This window comes from Sinohyriopsis cumingii, chromosome 4 (assembly GCF_028554795.1).
Source record: "Sinohyriopsis cumingii isolate HCF-2022 chromosome 4, ASM2855479v2, whole genome shotgun sequence".
Classification (NCBI taxonomy): domain Eukaryota; kingdom Metazoa; phylum Mollusca; class Bivalvia; order Unionida; family Unionidae; genus Sinohyriopsis; species Sinohyriopsis cumingii.
The window spans coordinates 79,405,677-79,424,574 of record NC_142964.1 but is presented as its reverse complement, the minus strand read 5'-3'; the positions used below and the strand labels follow the sequence as shown (position 1 = coordinate 79,424,574).

Here is an 18,898-nt window from a genome sequence, read left to right as displayed (position 1 = left end):
TCCAAGCCTTCTGTCCAGCTCCATATCAATCGAGAGAGTGTTGCTGATGGTTGACCCTAGGTAGGTAAAGTTGTTGACTGCTTCCAGGGTGACACCGTTGATTTTGATTGAAGGGGCAATGGTGGTATCTTGCACGCTGACATTTGTTTTTTCCAAGCTGATTGTGAGACCAAAGTGCGTGCAGGCAACAGCAAAACGGTCTCCCAGTCTCTGGAGGGCTTCCTCGGTATGGGCCACAAGAGCTGCGTCATCTGCAAAAAGCATCTCCCTGATGAGCACAGCTCTCACTTTGGTCTTTGAGCGCAGTCGTGCCAGGTTGAACAGGCTCCCATCAGACCTGGTGTGTAGATATATGCCATCCGTGGACGTGTCGAAGGCGTAGGACAGGAGCAGGGAGAAGAAGATCCCAAAAAGTGTTGGTGCCAGCACGCAGCCCTGCTTCACACCACTGTTAATTGGGAAGGAAGTTGAGGATGATCCATCATACATGACTGTTCCCTTCATATCTGCATGGAAAGAGATTATCATGCTGAGGAGTTTTGGGGGGCAACCGATCTTACTCAGAAGTTCAAAAAGGCCCTTCCTGCTGACCAAGTCAAAGGCCTTGGTGAGGTCGATGAACATCATGTAGAGTGGTTGACCTTGCTCTCTGCTCTTCTCTTGGAGTTGTCGTAGGGAGAAGATCATGTCTGTCGTCGACCTGCCTGCTCTGAAGCCGCACTGTGATTCCGGGTACACACGGTCTGCCAGCAACTGCAGCCTGTTGAGTATGATGCGGGCGTACACTTTACCAACAATACTCAAGAGCGAGATCCCTCTGTAATTATTACAGTCACTGCGGTCGCCCTTGTTTTTGTAAAGGGTCACAATTGTGGCATCACGCATGTCTTGGGGGACTACTCCTTCCTCCCAGCAGCGGCAAAGTAGCTCGTGCAGTGGTTTAATCAATGCTGGTTTTCCACGTTTGATAGCTTCGGGTGGGATGCTGTCACTACCTGGTGCTTTGTTGTTTGGAAGGCAGTCGATTGCTTTGCTGAGCTCCTCTAAGGTTGGCACTTTGTCGAGCTCTTCCATGGTGGGCAGATTCTTTATGCTGCTGAGGGCTGCATCAGTGACTGACGTTTCTCGGGAGTATAGTTCTGAGTAGTGCTCCACCCATCTGGCCATCTGTTGCCCACGGTCTGTGATCTTCTCTCCCGTCAGGGGTTTCAGGGGAGCGACCCCTTTCACTGTAGGGCCTAGAGCCTTCTTGATGCCACTGTACATGCCTTGGATGTGTCCGGACTCGGCACTTCGCTGGATCCCTTCACACAGTTGTTGCCAGTACTCGTTTGCACACTGTCTAGCAATGCGTTGGGTGTTACTTCGGGCACTTCTGAGAGCAGCAAGCGTCCGTTCATTAGGGCATTTTTTGTAAGCTATGAAGGCTTTTCGTTTCTCCTCGATTTGTGGTTCCATCCTTGATAGGTGTGCATTGAACCAGTCCTGGCTGGGTCGTTCCTTCTTGCCAAACGTTGACATAGCTGTACTGTAGATGGCACCCTTCATGGCGTTCCACTTGGCTGTAGCGTCATACTCAGGCAGGTCCTGGAGAGCCTTGTTCAGGGCAGACACATACTCCTCCACCTTGGCAGGGACTGACATCTGTGCAGTGTTTATGCGAAGACATCCTTTTGGTTTTGTGCGGTGTAGCACATGTGGCTGTAGTCGCACTCTGCTGCTCACAAGGGCATGGTCGGAGTCACAGTCTGCACTGTGGTAGGTTCTGGTGGAGAGGACGCTGTTAAGGGCAGAGCGCCTGGTGATGACCAAGTCGAGTTGGTGCCAGTGATGAGATCTGGGGTGTTTCCATGACACTTTGTGTTGTGGCTTACACTTGAAGAAGGTGTTTGTGATGCACAGGCCATGGTAGGTGCATAGCTCCAGCAGTCTCTGGCCGTTTTCGTTGGTCTTTCCAGTGCCATGATATCCGAGGCAGGTAGGCCAGGACTCGTGGTCCGCACCTACTCTGGCATTAAAGTCGCCGAGGAGGAATAGTGGTTCATTTTTGGGGCATCCTTTGATCTGTTCGTCCAGCTGCCCATAGAACTGATCCTTCACGTCTTCTGATGACATGAGGGTTGGGGCGTAGACACTGATGATGTTGACAGGACCTGAAGTAGTGGTGAGGCGGATGGACAAGAGACGCTCAGTGCCCCCTGTTGGAGGTTCAACCGAGGCCAGGAGATTGTTTTTGATGGCAAAGCCCACTCCGTGCTGACGGGGCTCCTCAGGTTCTCGACCCTTCCAGAAGAAGGTGTAGTTTTCCTCTCTGAGGGAGCCACTAGAGGCGAGCCTGGTTTCCTGGAGGGCAGCTATGCTGATATTTAGTCTGGTGAGTTCTCTATCGATGATGGCCGTCTTTCTGGTGTCGTCCACTTCTCTGAGGTCGTCGGAGATGCCTGTACACATGGTGCGCACATTCCAGCTTGCAAATCGAAGAGCTGGAGTCTTCTTTATTGGTTTCTTGTTTCTTTTGTCTGGTGTGGAATTACCGTCTGCTTGTCATGCTGAACAACACACTGAGCTCCAGACACCCACTGGAGCAGGCAGATGATGGCGGGTCAACACCTTATTGACCGGGGGCTGCCCGGCTTGAGGCGGGCGATAGTTGGCCAGTGGGACACGATGATCCCTCCCACCGTCAAAGCTGACCCGTGGCGCCCCTTCCCTACGCCAATCGGGTGGGACTTATAACCCGTAAACTGTCAGCTTCCGTGTTGTTTCCTCACTCAGTAGCGAGACTGGAGTGTCCTCTCCAGGGCGCAAGCCTGGGCGTGGAATATGGAGATCCTGGGCTGCCCAGACGTCAGGATCCCCCTCTCGTCCTTGCTGGTGGGGTCCAAAGGAATGCTGAGCATGACATTTGGCACCAGTTTGGATGCAGGAGCTGCCGGAAGGAGGTCGTAGTCAGGAGGATAGTGACGGGGTACATAAAGAAGAAAAACTGCGTCGAAAATGACCCTGATAATGCTTGTATTCCTGCGTAAGGCGTGTAGGTAAATTACGTAATTTCCGTTGTGCATAAAAGTTTGGAACATTTCCATTAGTCAACTCTTAAGATATCCTGGAGGAAGTATCACACATCTTTCGCACAGTCGTTGAGCTTGAACCCTTAGTATAAAGGTACCTTGACCTTTAACCCTTAGTAGGAGGGCAGCAACAGATTAATTCGAAGAAGTTTATTGACCAATGCACAGAGAAAGTCTTTCAAAATGAATTTTAATGACGACAAAAATTACAATGTTGCTTTTTTTATATTACTGTATCTCATTTCGTTCGTTTAGTATGTAATGTTCACGGCCATTGTACCAAAGTCAGTTTATCATTTATAATTATGTTTGAGAAAATAGTCTCTAACAGGTAGATCTCTGGCTAAATCGAATTCTCTGATACAACGCAATTTATCGGGCGTTTGACAAACAAATTCTAATTATAAAACAAAATTAATAAACTAGCATCAAATTTAGTTTCGAAATTAATTAGTCTGAAAGGGGTTCTGCCTTTCCTAGATGACGTAACTGACGGGCATGTAGAGTTAAAACTGATAGATTTTACTATGCATTATACTGAGTGCGAAAAAACTAAAGTAAATTATTTAAATTTCAAGAAATTATTCAAGAACACAATATCAACCGACACACTTACATAATTAGGTTTAGGTTAATATATCCGTAATTTGTCTCAGTGTGATGTGATTGAAATTGCTAAATTATGCTAGCACGTAAAGGACCAGCGACTGCCTTATTTAGGACCAGCGGCCAGCTAAAAAAATGGACAAATTGACGCGAGCGCGCGTGAGAGAGAGAGAGAGAGAGAGAGAGAGAGAGAGAGAGAGAGAGAGAGAGAGAGAGAGAAAGAGTGAGGTGGGGGGGGGGAGGACGGGGGCGGGAAGAGCTTATTCAGGAAATTATACAAGATATTTCGATCCATGACATCAATAAGACCATCCCCAACATTGCATTGTAATTAATTCAAATTGAGAATAACTTGTTGATTACACTAAGGCAATTACTAAAAAGTATAAAAATTTAATAAACTGCCGTTAGAGCAACCAATTTAAACTTTGTTCGTTTCTAAAAGATGACAAAAAGGGTTAAACCTATTTGGAAACAACAGGACAACGCATGCTGTTGCACGGTATGGGGGTCATGTATTCAAACTATATTGATCGCTTATGTTTGGGGTGAGTAACTATACAACTACACAACATTTTGTACCGCCTAGTGGTTAGAGCGTCCGCCCCGGATGCGGGAGGTAGTGGGTTCGATGCCTGGCCGAATCAAGACTTACATAAATAGTACTAACAGCTGCCTCGCCTGGCGCTCAGCTGGTGTCAGAATAATGTGACTAGGTGGAACATGATGCTACATGTCTGCGGCATGAAGCCCCAGTGCTAAACATCACTATAAACTGTCACACTGCATACATAGTAGCGATATGACTATGCATTGTCGTCATAAGACATCACCTGAGAACAGTTAATTGTGACTAGCAGGACGCTACAGACTGCATTAAATTAATTACAAACGAGCGAAATGCCATAATTTCACAAATTTTTTAAAAGTACAAAACATTAAATTTTGAATTGACCCTTTTAACATGTAGTTATAAAGATCTGGCTGCTTACCTGTGACATCAGTGGCCACTATGGTTTGAACAGATAACCAACATGGTATGAATACATATATGCAAGTACTCTCCTGAACATCTGGTTGATTGAAAATACATTTGAAGTATTTCGAAATTTTGATAAAGTTTTCGAAACTAACAAAACTTAAAATTTCTACTGGCGGTTAATTAAATACTTTACCTATCTGAAATTACTTTTATGGAATCTATACACTCCTGTAAGTTGTCGTTAATCACTATCTGTAATTTCTTTGTGGAATCTATACACTCCTATAAGTTGTAGTTAATTACCTATCTGTGATTACTTTATGGAATCTGTTAACTCCTCTAACATGTAGTCAATTACCTATCTGTAATTACTTTATGGAATCTAGTAACTCATATAAGTTGTAGTTCATTGCCTATCTGTGATTACTTTTATGGAATCTATACACTCCCATAAGTTGTCGTTAATCACTATCTGTAATTTCTTTGTGGAATCTATACACTCCTATAAGTTGTAGTTAATTACCTATCTGTGATTACTTGTATGAAATCTATTAACTCCTATAAGTTGTAGTTAATTACCTATCTGTGATTACTTTATGGAATCTGTTAACTCCTCTAAGATGTAGTCAATTACCTATCTGTAATTACTTTATGGAATCTAGTAACTCCTATAAGTTCTAGTTCACTGCCTATCTGTGATTACTTTTATGGAATCTATTAACTCCTGTAAGTTGTAGCTAATTACATATCTGTGATTACTTTATGGAATCTGTTAACCCCTCTAAGATGTAGTTAATTACCTATCTGTAATTACTTTATGGAATCTAGTAACTCCTATAAGTTGTAGTTAATTATCTATATGTGATTACTTTATGGAATCTGTTAACTCCTTTAAGATGTAGTTAATTACCTATCTGTAATTACTTTATGAAATCTAGTAACTCCTGTAAGTTGTAGTACATTGCCTATCTGTGATTACTTTTATGGAATCTAGTAACTCCTATAAGTTTTAGTTCATTGCCTATATGTGATTACTTTACGGAATCTAGGAACACTTGTAAGTTGTAGTTAATTACAATTTATATTGTCCGCTGTACTCATTTGAATAATACGCCCAAATACATGTAAATATCAAAAACAGGGACATAAATATGCATACTCTTCCTGCATATTTACATAAGTAGTTTGAAAATTGGGTTGAAAGTTTTGGACATTGCCAGTTTTATTGACTGAAGTTTACGACATAAATTTCAAAAAAATAAATTGATTGCCCCAGTAGCATTTTGATAATAGATTTTACCTACGAGCAAGTCTTCGCTATGCTTATCTGAAGTCACATTGCCCTGATACGTGGTGTAATGAATTGGGTATATAACCAATAAAGTCGTAAGCGAAGAATTGCATTATGAGAGATCTGGAAGGATATAATGTTGTTTGCTGTGGATTGTGTACATTGTATATTAAGCTATGCGTGCATTACGATTTCAGTCATATGTTGTGTCAGAATTAACACTATCACTAAACCCTGCTATCTGATGCGTGATTTGGAAAATTTTAACTAGTAATTTTCTTAGAAAAGCATTCTTCTTAACGATGGCCCAAGTCATTGTTCTTTACTGACTTAGACCGAGTAACATTCAGAGACGATCTTTAAAGACAAGACCAGCAATACATTTGATTACCACTTGGATGGAATCTATACACACATCTGTATTCTCAAACAATTAAAATCTGGGTGTAGTGTGGCTATCTGGTGACGTAAATGATTGCCTTGGCAAATGCATCCAAAGCCTGTTTTGTAGCTAACTATGCCTATTCAACACGTAAGCACTTAACATTCTTCCTTATCTTGCCATTTGGATTTTCATTTACCTCCACACCAACCCTTCTGAGTTAGCTAACTCTCTCTTTATCTGTAAGCACCTACCCCATAATCTACCTCATCTCTTGCGTACCAGAAAAATTATAATTAAAACAATTCACCGTATATAGGTTCAATTTTTATAGACAAAATGTCAGTCATGTTTTCAATTAAGATGTGTGTACCCTTTGAGTTATTACTTCGTGTATTCTGGCTTCGTGTATTCTGGCTTCACGACTTTAAAAGAACACATCAAGAAATGTACATTGTGATTAAGTTTAACTAAGAGAATAGTACTGATAATAAGTAATTATCTGCCAATAGAAGAAACAATGCATTTGTTTCATCAGTTTCCAACCCATCAGCAAAACTTGTTATTAAAGCTAGCGTTTGACTCGATCCCTTAATCATGTAGTTGTAAAGTTGAGGTTAATCACCGTAATGACCAATATGCTGTGAAGACATCTTGTACAATTCTAAAGGTTGCTTGAAAATACCTTTGAAATGTTTTGGACTTTTGGGGATGTTTTGGAAAGTACCACAATTAAATTGTTTGTGTTAATGGTAGTTTATTGAATTGTTTTACCCATAAGCTGTGTGTGTATGTGTGTGTGATTTCGATTTTTAACGTAGCTTTTTCGGTTATATCGCTCCGATGTCTGCATTTTGACAGCTTATAGTGATGTTTAGCAATGGGGCGTTTTTCCAGAGACATGTAGCATTGATGTCCCACCAAGTCACATTATCCTGACACCAGGCCGCCCAGTCCTAACACTAACCTCTTAATGCTGAGCGCCAAGTCAAGCAGCTGTTAGTAATAATTTTTAAAGTCTTTGGTATGACTCGGCCAGGGATCGAACCCAGGACCTCCCGACCCATTAGCTATCAAAGCAGAATTTCTATCATTATAGTTAATCACGATAAACAACTTCTGCTGTATTCATTTGACTTTTACATCACCTAATTATATGGGCGCATGACACAAGTGATATATAAACCTAAAATGGTCGCGTTTTACCAAATGTTAGAAAGTAAATATTGTTAAAAATTACCACGAATAGATTTTTTATTGAACGCGTCTAATTGATCATTTGGTTTAATAAAAGTGGTAGTTTAGTTACGCTTTAAAATGGCGAATGCCCATATCCGGAGGAAGACGCAGCGTGGTGTCAGTAAAGGCTACAAGAGTTATAGTTCTTACCGTGACATCACTGATGACATCCTCCATTTAACAATTATCAGTACTGTTTTCAGCTTACAACAAAACTAAATTTTCTAATGTCAAATTACTTTTAGAACACCGGTTTTTAATGAAAGACTACATATGTACATGCTTTCAACTCTGGACGCTATTTTTGACACCTAAGTTTTGTTACCTTTTACTCTTATTCTTTTTAATAAAAAAGAATATTATTTGAAAAATACTGATTTACAAGTAGTCCATTAGGTTATCGCGTACACACACACACACACACACACACACACATACCTACCTACATACATACATAGATACATAGATACATACATACATACATACACACACGTACGTGCGTGCGTGCATGCATGCATACATACATACATACATAAGAGAAATAAATAGTTGTAATATCATTAGTAGTAGTAGTAGTAGTAAGCATCTGCTTGCCTGACTTACAGAATATCGGTAATGATTTCTGTTTAGATCATTTCCAAACTCATGATGTATTTTTCCCCGTTTTAAATTGTACTGTGTACAAAAAAGGATACAATACACACCGAAGGTGACATAGCAAATGCAACAACCGCTAACCTAAATTAAAATCAATTACGTTCTTCTTGCTAGTTTAATATCAGCACTCAACAACTTAAGTTTAGTCTACAGCTACACTAATGAAAGCATTTAACCATTTCAATTTGCAATGTGTACAAATGAAAACATAGGTGTAAAATAAAATACAGGTGTGGCAGATGACGTAACACTTTTAATTAAACTAATCGAGAAAATGTGTATCATTAAATCCTTAACTCTTTCATCACAAATTAATCTCTCTCTCTCTCTCACACACACACACACACACGCTTTCCAAGGCTCAAGATTTATTGCAAAGAATGAAACATTGTTTGTAAGTAGTAAAGCCTCTTCAGAAGGCCACAAGACAGCTTGAGAAATTCATTCAATAGTTTGCTTTGTTCTCATTTACCTTTATGGGATTAATATAACAAGATGGAAGAGGTTAACAGCAATTAGTCTGGTTCCCTGCTTAGTATGCTCCCTGCGTTGCATACTAAGCAGGGAACCATACTAAACAGCAGTGCGTTATATCCGAACAGCGCAAGTACACCGTAAACTGTCAAGCAAGATTGGAATAAAGTCAACAATCACTGCTGCCTCATTGCGAATTACCGTGACCTTTAGGTCACATTTTAAAGCCGTGTTTGAGTTCAGTAGGAAGCCATCAATTTAGTACGTAAGCAAGAATCTGGCAAAGCTTGACCCCTCCTTCCCCCCCCCCCCGTAGACATGGGTAGTTTTTAACACCCCCACCTGCGTACGCATGCTTAACGCACCCCCCCCCCCATTATATAGAACGGCCTATATTTAATCCACGTAGAAACGATCAAGGATTAATAATATTAACGTGTTTAATAAAACAGATAGTCCACCGACGTTGAATGTATGTCTGCATCAAAGAAATAAGCTGCGTAACTTTAAACAGTTTGTCTAGTGTCCGCTAAAATTCAAACGCCGACTGAACAGGTTACGTTTTGGATAAATTATTATCGATGTTTCACCCCTCTCCCCGTTTCCTATTATATGGGCTCGTATCGTTGCTTACAATTGACCTGTTATACTTGTACTATATAATAGTCATTATATAGTACATGTATGACAGGTCAATTTTAAGCAATGATACGAGACCCTGTGCTGGCAACAATCCATGAAACCTAAATTGCACTATGAAACCTATATTGGCCGATCCATGAGTCGCTGGTTCGTCCGGGATCTTCCTCCACCAGTTATACTGGCCGACATGTATAGCATATCTTGTGCTGAAAATGGGCAATACACCCCTTAACAACAACAACATCAACAATAACGAAACGACTGTCTTTGCCGAAACAAAGCTCAATGCAATTACAGACTACTTATCTAAGACGCTGCGCGACAACGACTTATCATGAAACGAGTTCAAGCTTAACGAAATAACATCACGTGGGAAAGCTGATCTCGAAGATACAATGAAAAATGTCGCTGGAAATTTATGCTAAGGTACGTGTTATTGATTAGCTTGTGGTAATGTAGGCGTCGAGTTGCCAGTTGATTTCAACTTTTATGTTAATTTGGATTTTAAATTCCTGAACAACCTGGAAAGATGGAAAGACTGACTGACAAAAAAGAGCATGGTAATAAAACCGAAAATAGTTTACCTTCTTAGACATGACGATTTTCGCTCCATCCCCTAAATCGTAACTGTCCCCACGTGTGCCGCTTTTTCTCTCACTCGTTTCATTCCTCTTGGTGGCCTTCGCTTTTCCTTTGATGTCGATATCAAAATCTAGAAATGCTCCAATTTCATTGGTATTTCCTTTCGAGCACTGTGTATTAGTTGTGCCACAGAATGTCCAATTTTTAATCTCAATATTAAACTTCACCGTCCCGGACTCCACCTCTGTAGTTTCATTATCGACGGTGATATTTCCGGCTGCAGTGAAAATGTATACGACAGTTACAAGCTGGGAGCTGACGCTGGTCAAGTCTGCGGTAAAGTTGAACTGCATGACGCTAAGATTTTGATACGACCCATTAACTAAGTCTGAAAAGGTGAACTCTTGATTAGCGAATGTGTTGAAGGAGTGTTTTTTTTGTCCAGTTGTTCCAACCGCATTATTCTCTGCGTTTCTCTCCTTGATTTCAGAGAATTCAACAACGACCGAAGAAGCTTCACTTGCATCTTGTCTCCGGCTGATCAAAATTTTTCCAGAGTGACCAAGGACCTTGACAAAAACACCACTGCTGTTGGCATTTTTATCGGCGAGTGAGTCGGACAAGAATGTCAGAACCACAAATAAAGACAAGCCAAAGAACACCATTGTTGTGAACAGAGCTGTGATTTAGGATTCACGTATGTGCCGTACGATTCTTCCGATTCACGTTTGTGCCTTAACGATTTACGTACCTTTAATGCCAGTTGTTCTCAGTACCACGTGGTTAAATTCAATTATTTATTTCCGAACTTTGATGTTACATGATCGTTCAATCAATGATGAAGACAGCTTTATCCTGGAACGAGATATAACGGAATTGATTGCAATGCACAAATACACAACGGCTTTTAAAGTAACAGCTAATAGAAAGGTGAGAAATTGTAAATATCATACCAGAAAGTCACGTATGAAATATCGATTTTTCAATCTGTGCTTCTGTGCAATATTGTGTATAGAATTGTTCTAGTTGACGTGTACAACATATGTTTACTGACCGATATTTGCCTTGAAGAAAAAATAAATATTGCTTTAGCAAATGCGCAACAATATGAAATTAAGTTCATTGGTGTGATTGTCTCTGTGTACAAACTTAACCTGTGTATATTTTATGCAGTTTGAAAGCGGAAATATATAAAATATAGTACTTGAACAAGTCTCTGCGAGTGTCATAATAACGGCTGCGACTGCAGATAACCTGTATTAAATGTTTAACGATAGTGTCTTTCGCACGCTCCACTGACCCGAGGTGAATTCATTTTTACAGTCTACCTGCGTTATGTTAGCTTATAATTAGATGATTGTTGTTTAGACTTCATAAACTGTCATATTCTATGATAAACTGGACTACGCTGTCTGCGCAGACAAGGTAAGTAAAGAAACAGTATACAAATCAGACGAACAATCCTACGCCGTGCATAATTTACCAACCTAATGTTGGAATGGAATTACCATAAGTGAACCCTGACCAAGACTATAATTCACAGCGTGTTCCTCTTGTTCTATCATGTGCGGTGTGTTTGTGATAAAACACTATTCAGTCCCTTAAATTGTTTGATTGCATCATCAAACCTACATAGTGATATGCAAATTAACGTTATCTTCGTGTGTTACATTTTGATTTCAGTTTCTCAGACCTCTTCGTGTTTATATATTTTTCTTCCTGCCATTAATTTTTTTTTCTTCTGCGGCGATATTATCGTATAAAATTCTTTACTTCACTTTTACCATCAACTTCTGCTTTGAAACAAAGTCACTTTAGTGATTAGTTGTGGAACAAATGAGAAAACATATGTACTGCAGTCAAATAAACAGACGCAGGTTGTGAATTAAAATTTCAGTCGCATCGTTGTGAGTGGAGCTGTATGGATACGTTCACCATAAAAATTCGTTGTTGTTGGAAAAAGGCAAATGCCGGATTCATCAACACCACGAATCTCAAGTATAACAGCTTGAAAGCCCAGTTCATTTGCAAAAAGCATAGACCCTGATCTACCTTGGTACAATTCACCGGCAGATCAGGGTCCATGTTGTTGTTTCTATTGGTTACTCCTAATTAACTGCCAAATCCTTTATAAGCTAGTATATACAGTATATGATTCACATACTGAAACACATACTACTTGTTACAGTTCTTATAACTGCCCTCAAAGCTAAATATTGTATATACTGGCACACAGTGCTGTGTTATAATTCCGACAAAATTCTCAACAGTTGCATATGCACCAACACAAAATGTAAATCCTCCAAACTCCGTTCTTTCTTGGTTTAATCTGTGTTGCAGCTAAGCACTTAATTATTTTTTAAAATCATATTTCTTTTATCTATTACGTTTTCAACATACTATGGGCATATTCTTTCGCAAGTGTAATATTCAGTTCAAATAGCTCTGTTTTTCTCTTATATTGTCTTCTTTATATGTTGTAAAACTTCATAGGATTCAAACTTCCAGCCTAGTAATTGCATATTCTCTTGCTAATGGATTTGTAAACTTAGATGCTAGTCGGTTTCCCAGATGGTCTGAAAAGTCTACAATGTGGGTGCCAACTTCAATATTAATGTCGTCAGATCTTACCTGGCAGATCCATCTGTTGTAGATCCTAAATCAATATTTTCGCACAAAAAAAAAAACAAAAAACAACTGAATCCAGAATTGTTATCGTTATGTACCAAATAGGTCATACTCGCTTTTTATTACAGATAAAAAGGTATTCTAAGCTGCTTAACATCTCTAACATTCCAGCAAAGTCTTGACTTATATCGACCCCACCCCCAATCTTCTTTCATTATTTTTTTTCCAAAATAGTTGACAATATAGATATTATTTAATTCTACATTTGAAAATCGTCATAACTTGGAGCTATTTCAAGATTATATTTTATATATCTTTAAATAGTTTATATTACCGGCTTTGCAATGAATTTAGTATGGCATTACGTCCGTTGTATTGATTGGTTAGTTGTACTGGACGGTTGTGAATACTAAAATTTTGAAAAATCTCTTATTATTTGGCGCATCGTATATATATATATATATATATATATATATATATATATATATATATATATATATATATATATAGAGAGAGAGAGAGAGAGAGAGAGAGAGAGAGTTAAAATTATCAGCATTTTCAAGCAAACGCCAGATAGTATAAACAGGAGCTGAACAAATATTAATTGGAAGTAGATATCAATATTGTTCCAATCATAGTAAATCAAACCCGGGTATAGCATATCCTATTATCATATAATAATCAACGATTCTTGTCAGAAGAATCTGCACATTTTAGACTTAAGAGCTATCGGTCCATTAATGGTACATCTACGACGCTCAAGGGGATTATATGGATTATCCCCTTTTCTCCGAATTGAAATTCCTTCCACGTTATATGCAACATTAAGAGCAAATCTTGTTTGGCATTGGGCACAGTCGAACATAATTGTTATGGTCATGGTTTTAGAGCTGTGATGCTCATAATAAACAGCAAACTTGTTTAATTTTGTACGATTTTAAATTGTAAAATATATCCCCAAGATGAGAGAGAGAGTGAGAGAGGGAGAGAGAGAGAGAGAGAGAGAATTACACGAGGAAGTGGCAGCAGAGAGTAGACACAAATAAATGAACTTACTGATACTTCCTTCTAGGTGACTTATCAAACATGCTTTGTGTTACCTGTTTGAAGCAACTCCTTATAAAGACTTGTTTTGCGACATCGTTATGCCTGGGTAAACATTTAGGGTAAACTTGAATTGTTTTCACCCCGCTTTCTTCTACTGACTCACCCTGCATCACGCATTTTTACGTAGAGCTATATATATATTTCGAGAGAGAGAGAGAGAGAGGAGGAGGGTATTATTATCAGCATTTTCAAGCAAACGTCAGACAGTGAAAAGCAGAAGCTGAAGTTTAATTTAATTGGAAGTAGATATCAATTTTGTTCTAATCATAGCAAATGAAACCCAGGTATGGCTTATCCTATTATCATAGATTGATCAAAGATTCTTGTCAGAAAAATCTGCACATTTTAGACTTAAGAGCTATCGGTCCATTAATGGTACATCTGCGTCGCTCAAGGGGATTATATGGATTATCCCCTTTTCTCCGAATTGAAATTCATTCCACGTTAGATGCAACATTAAAAGCAAATCTTGTTTGACGTTGGGCACAGTCGAACATAATTGTTATGGTCATGGTTTTAGAGCTACGATGCTCATAATAAACAGCCAATTTGTCTAATTTTGTACGATTTTAAATCGTAAAATATATCCCAAAAATGAGAGAGAGAGAGAGAGAGAATTACATGCAGAAGTAGACACAAATAAATGAACTTACTGATACTTCCTTCTAGGTGACTTATCAAACATGCTTTGTGTTTACCTGTTTGAAGCAACTCTTTATAAAGACTTGATTTGCGTCATCGCTATGCCTGATGAAACATTTAGGGTAAACACCCTAATTGTTTACACACTACTTTCTTCTTCTGACTCACCCGGCGTCACGCTTGTTAGTAGTTCTGACAATCGATTTACATTACTAATTAACTTTTAAGTGAGAAATTCGCATACAAGTGCAGAGAGTTGACGATGACACAAAATTACAAACGAGTATTGAATAAATGATGTATGTTTGTAATTGAGTAGCTTTGATCTCAATTTTCAGCACATGATTAAACAATATACGGCGGCCAGTTTATGTGGAGGAGTAAAAATACAAGAATCCCATGGGAAGAATCGCCGATCAACAAGAAGCTATTGAAAAGTTCTCTGACAAACCCACGCCGGCCTAGACACGAACTCACGCCAACAGAGGTGTCAGTTACCTTTATATGCGCGCGCTTCAGACATTCGGCTACCCGGGGCCCCATTGTGTAAACGAAATGCATTCAAGAGCTGAAATGGGTCCTTAAGGCGCACTAAACAAAGAAGTGTGCGTGGTAGTGATCTATATATGAAAAGTAAAATAAATAGATAATGCATCGGTCAAATAGATTAATAGTTATGAAGATGGATAATACATGGACAGACAAAAACAGATGGGGAACAGGATATAATAGGTTATATTATAAGCAATTGGAAATATCTGAAACAAAGCTGTTAGGTGTAAAGAAATGCTTGCATACACAATACTTGATCCATAGCGAGTGACAAAGAGAGCGACTGATTTTGAACAGACAGTTAACTTAAACGTGATTAGTAGCGTACTAGAGGGAGGCGGACGGGACGGTTTGCCCGGGTGCTAGAGGTCCTAGGGCGCCAAAACTTCTTTGGGCCACCATCGTAACCCCGGGCGCCATTTACCCTTAGTACACTGCTGCACATAATACATAAGTATATATGTGCTAAGTAACTTCACAGCAACAAAAAAAAAAAAAAAAATATCACTTTGAAGCGTTTGTGTGTGTGTGCGTGTGTATATGTTGTGTCGTTGGATTTTTAACGTAACTTTAACAATTTTAGTTATATACCTAAGATGTCTGCAGTGTGGCATTGTTTGTATTGCTACATACTATGTAGATTTTTTTTATAGAGCATTTCATCTATAGATGAAACAACAGTCTTTCATGGTAAATGATGCTTCAGTGAAAAATTATTTTTTTTTATTATCAGATAAAAAATGGCTCATAATAAGATCTTAATGTTAGCACCTAACCACTTACCTACCTACCTACCTACATACATACATGTAAGTGGGTGCCCTGTTCCTTGTGTAGACCGCTCCGGTAGCCTAGTGGTTAGAGCGTCGTGGGTTCGATCCCCGGTTGAGTCATACCAAAGACGTACAAAAAATGGTGCTAAGAGCTGCCTCGCTTTGGCGCTCATCATTAAGAGGTTAGTGTTAGGACTGGTCGGCATAGTGTCAGGATAATATGACTGGGAGGGACATCATGCTACATGTCTGCGGCGTCACTATAAACTGCCACACTGCAGACATCGTAGCAATACGATTCGAAAATTGTTAATGCAACGTTAAAAATCCAAATCTCTCTCTCTCTCTCTCTCTCACACACAGACACACACACACAGACACACAGACACACACACACACACACACACACACACTGTTCCTTGTTTAATAATGCAGACAACCTCAATGGTCAAGGTAATAAGAACAAAAGAATATATATATGCATGCATGTATTTGGTTTGTGACCTTGTGACCGTCTTCGTTTTGTTACTTTTATTAGTTGTAACGTTTGAACTATGGACAGTATTTTAATTAATGTATTTCCAAATATACATTTTATCCAAGTTAAGGCTATCTTAACTTAGACGATTTTGTAATTAAGACTGGTAAGCCATCATCTTTTTGTAGTAATATCAACAACAGTTATTGTTTCTGATCTTAAGAAAAGTTATGCGCCTGCCGGAAGTTACCTGCTCTTATGCTGGAATACAATTAGGGTTATGCTAATTTTGACCAAGAATATACATAAAAGCGTACTAATCCTAGTTGTATGTTTTATACTTCACATGCTGTGTGTTTTGTGACAAAACACTATCCAGCCTCACATTTAAAGTACATTTTATGCAAGTACGTTCGTGTCTTGCATTGGAAATCAGTTTCTCAAACGTGTCCATATAGTCTTTTCTTTTTATTCTGCTCTAAAGTTTTATTTTCCCCAAGGGGATTCGAACGAATGTATAATTTTTATATTACTTTGAGCATCGACTGCTGCTTTGGAATAGTAAGTTTAGCCAATAGGTTAAAAAATGAAAACATTTGTACTTCTTTCGAATGGGATGGGGCAGATTATTAACTAATTTCAATTCTATTGTTGCGAGGAGAGTTTTATGGTGACGCCCATTAATCATCTTGAAATTGGATATATTTAGAATAAGAAAGTCATGTATCCCGAATTCCTCTCATTCTATTTACCATCATCAGAACTCAATATTTTCTGCAATATATGATTCACAAAAAGGCAGACACACACACACACTCACACACACACACACATACAGAGATGTGTGTGTGTGTGTATAAGCAGATAAATGCAAAAATGCATAAACACGGTAATGAAAAGTACACTCATATTTACAATTAATTTTCTTTATTGGTAAAGTCTTAAAAACAAATCGGATTTTTGCAACGTGCTTAGTCATACCTTATGGTTGAAGTTTCTAATGCAATGTAATTTTTGACGGAATTCTAAAGTTACATTTAAAGTTAGATTCAGTTAAGTAAAGATAGCCAATGCAGTTCTAACACGGATAAAAATAATGCCTTTTTTAGATTCAGTGCTTGATCTGGTCTCAGCTTGTTCTTTATCAACATCATCAACAATAACAACAGAAACAAAAACAATAGTTGCGCAAAATAGTGGCCTTGCAGGCTTGTTTATTGCTCACACTTCCTTGTCGTTTTCTTATTTACTCTCGTTTACATATTACTTGGTCATTTCTTTTTGTGCTGTATTGACGTTTTTCCTCAGAAAAATGCTTTTCTACATAAACAAATTTTTGCTGAAAAAGATCACGCTGCTACTGAGCCGCAGTATGTCGTGTGTTAGATCCTTGGGCTTGTAATCCAATGGTCGTGGGTTATTAACTGGGAAGCCCAAAATATAAACATATCTAAATTCGTTAAACAGAACGTGGTGACTACCTTCGGGAATTTTTATTTATTATCGATATATCAGACTTATCCTCAGTACGCTCTGTGGAATCAAGTGTTATTTGACTATTAATGAGATTCTTCAGAAGATATTGGATCTAATAAATATTCATTCCAAGTGAAATTTCTGCCAGGTGGGGGTAGGGACATCAATTTTGCCACTGGGCACGATGGTACACAAGGTCGATGGGTTTTGTTTCAGTGTCAAATATAAGGTATAAATGCAGAGAGAGAGAGAGAGAGAGAGAGGTGTGTTAAATATTACTTACAAAAGTAGTATAGTAGCTGGTATGAATATCCAGCTGCCAAAACCAAATACGCTTTGTGCCACCCGCTTGAAGTACCCCTTGACAATAGTTAACTGGTTCAGTATCTTGTCTTTATATGAAATGAACAATCAGCCAGGCATTCAAGGTAGGAAAGGTTAATAATCTTGGACTGGTTCACACCCTGTCTGCTTAATGAATCACCTAAGTCACATTTATTGTTCGCTAGAGTGGTATCGACTTATGAGTCGTGCTGAACAGAACTGACAATCGCAGTGGAAGGATCGATACAAGGAGATGACAGATATGCGTTGTGAGGAAGAACTGGATCCAGTGAGCAATACAGGAAGTTATGAGTAGATACAATATACACTAAAGCGTGAATGAATACTGGATAGGGATATATATATATATATATATATATATATATATATATATATATATATATATATATATATATATATATATATATATATATATATATATATATATATATAAACACACAAATATTAACGTAAATATGTAACTAGACCGTCCAGTAGACAGATATGTGGGTGGAGAACATAGATAACAATAAAAACAATATTGAACATATAATAACCATGTTGGATATAGACATGAACAGAGATGATAAGATACAAGAAATAAAGTGAGTGAAAAAGAGTGATTTTTGCACTAAAAAGTATAAAGCCCAACAGATTATCTCTCTCTCTCTCTCTCTCTCTCTCTCTCTCTCTCTCTCTCTCTCTATATATATATATATATATATATATATATATATATATATATATAATGTGTGTGTGTGTGTGTTAGTTTCAGGTATAATGCAAGTATGTACGCACATACGTCCGTTTGCACGTAGAATGCTATAATACATGTATGTATGTCTGTATTGAATACTAACTTTAAAACCCATAAAAGGTAACACAAGAATCTGTTCACAAGATTTTGAATGTATTTTAAAGCAAAGAAAAAAAAAAGAAACAAATTTAGAAGTCCAATTTATAAAACTAAATTACAATCTTTCAAGCTAAAT

The 18,898-nt window shown here is 38.5% G+C and overlaps 1 protein-coding gene across 3 annotated transcripts in view; it reads right to left on the bottom strand.

Moving 5' to 3' along the window:
• LOC149801517 (skeletal aspartic acid-rich protein 2-like) overlaps positions 1-18,017 on the bottom strand; it is a 44,776-nt gene extending 26,759 nt beyond the window's left edge. For 2 of the 3 annotated variants that reach the window (XM_089955694.1, XM_089955691.1), the window contains exons 1-2: positions 13,611-13,672; positions 9,929-10,781 (exon numbers count right to left, since the gene is read on the bottom strand). In XM_089955694.1, the coding sequence (XP_089811820.1) occupies positions 9,929-10,591 (663 nt within the window). In that variant the 5' untranslated portion in view covers positions 10,592-10,781; positions 13,611-13,672. Of the gene's footprint in view, positions 1-9,928; positions 10,782-13,610; positions 13,673-17,865 lie in introns of those variants that run through there. The other variant, XM_089955693.1, reaches the window with a different exon arrangement.
• Positions 18,018-18,898: the final 881 nt, after the last annotated feature.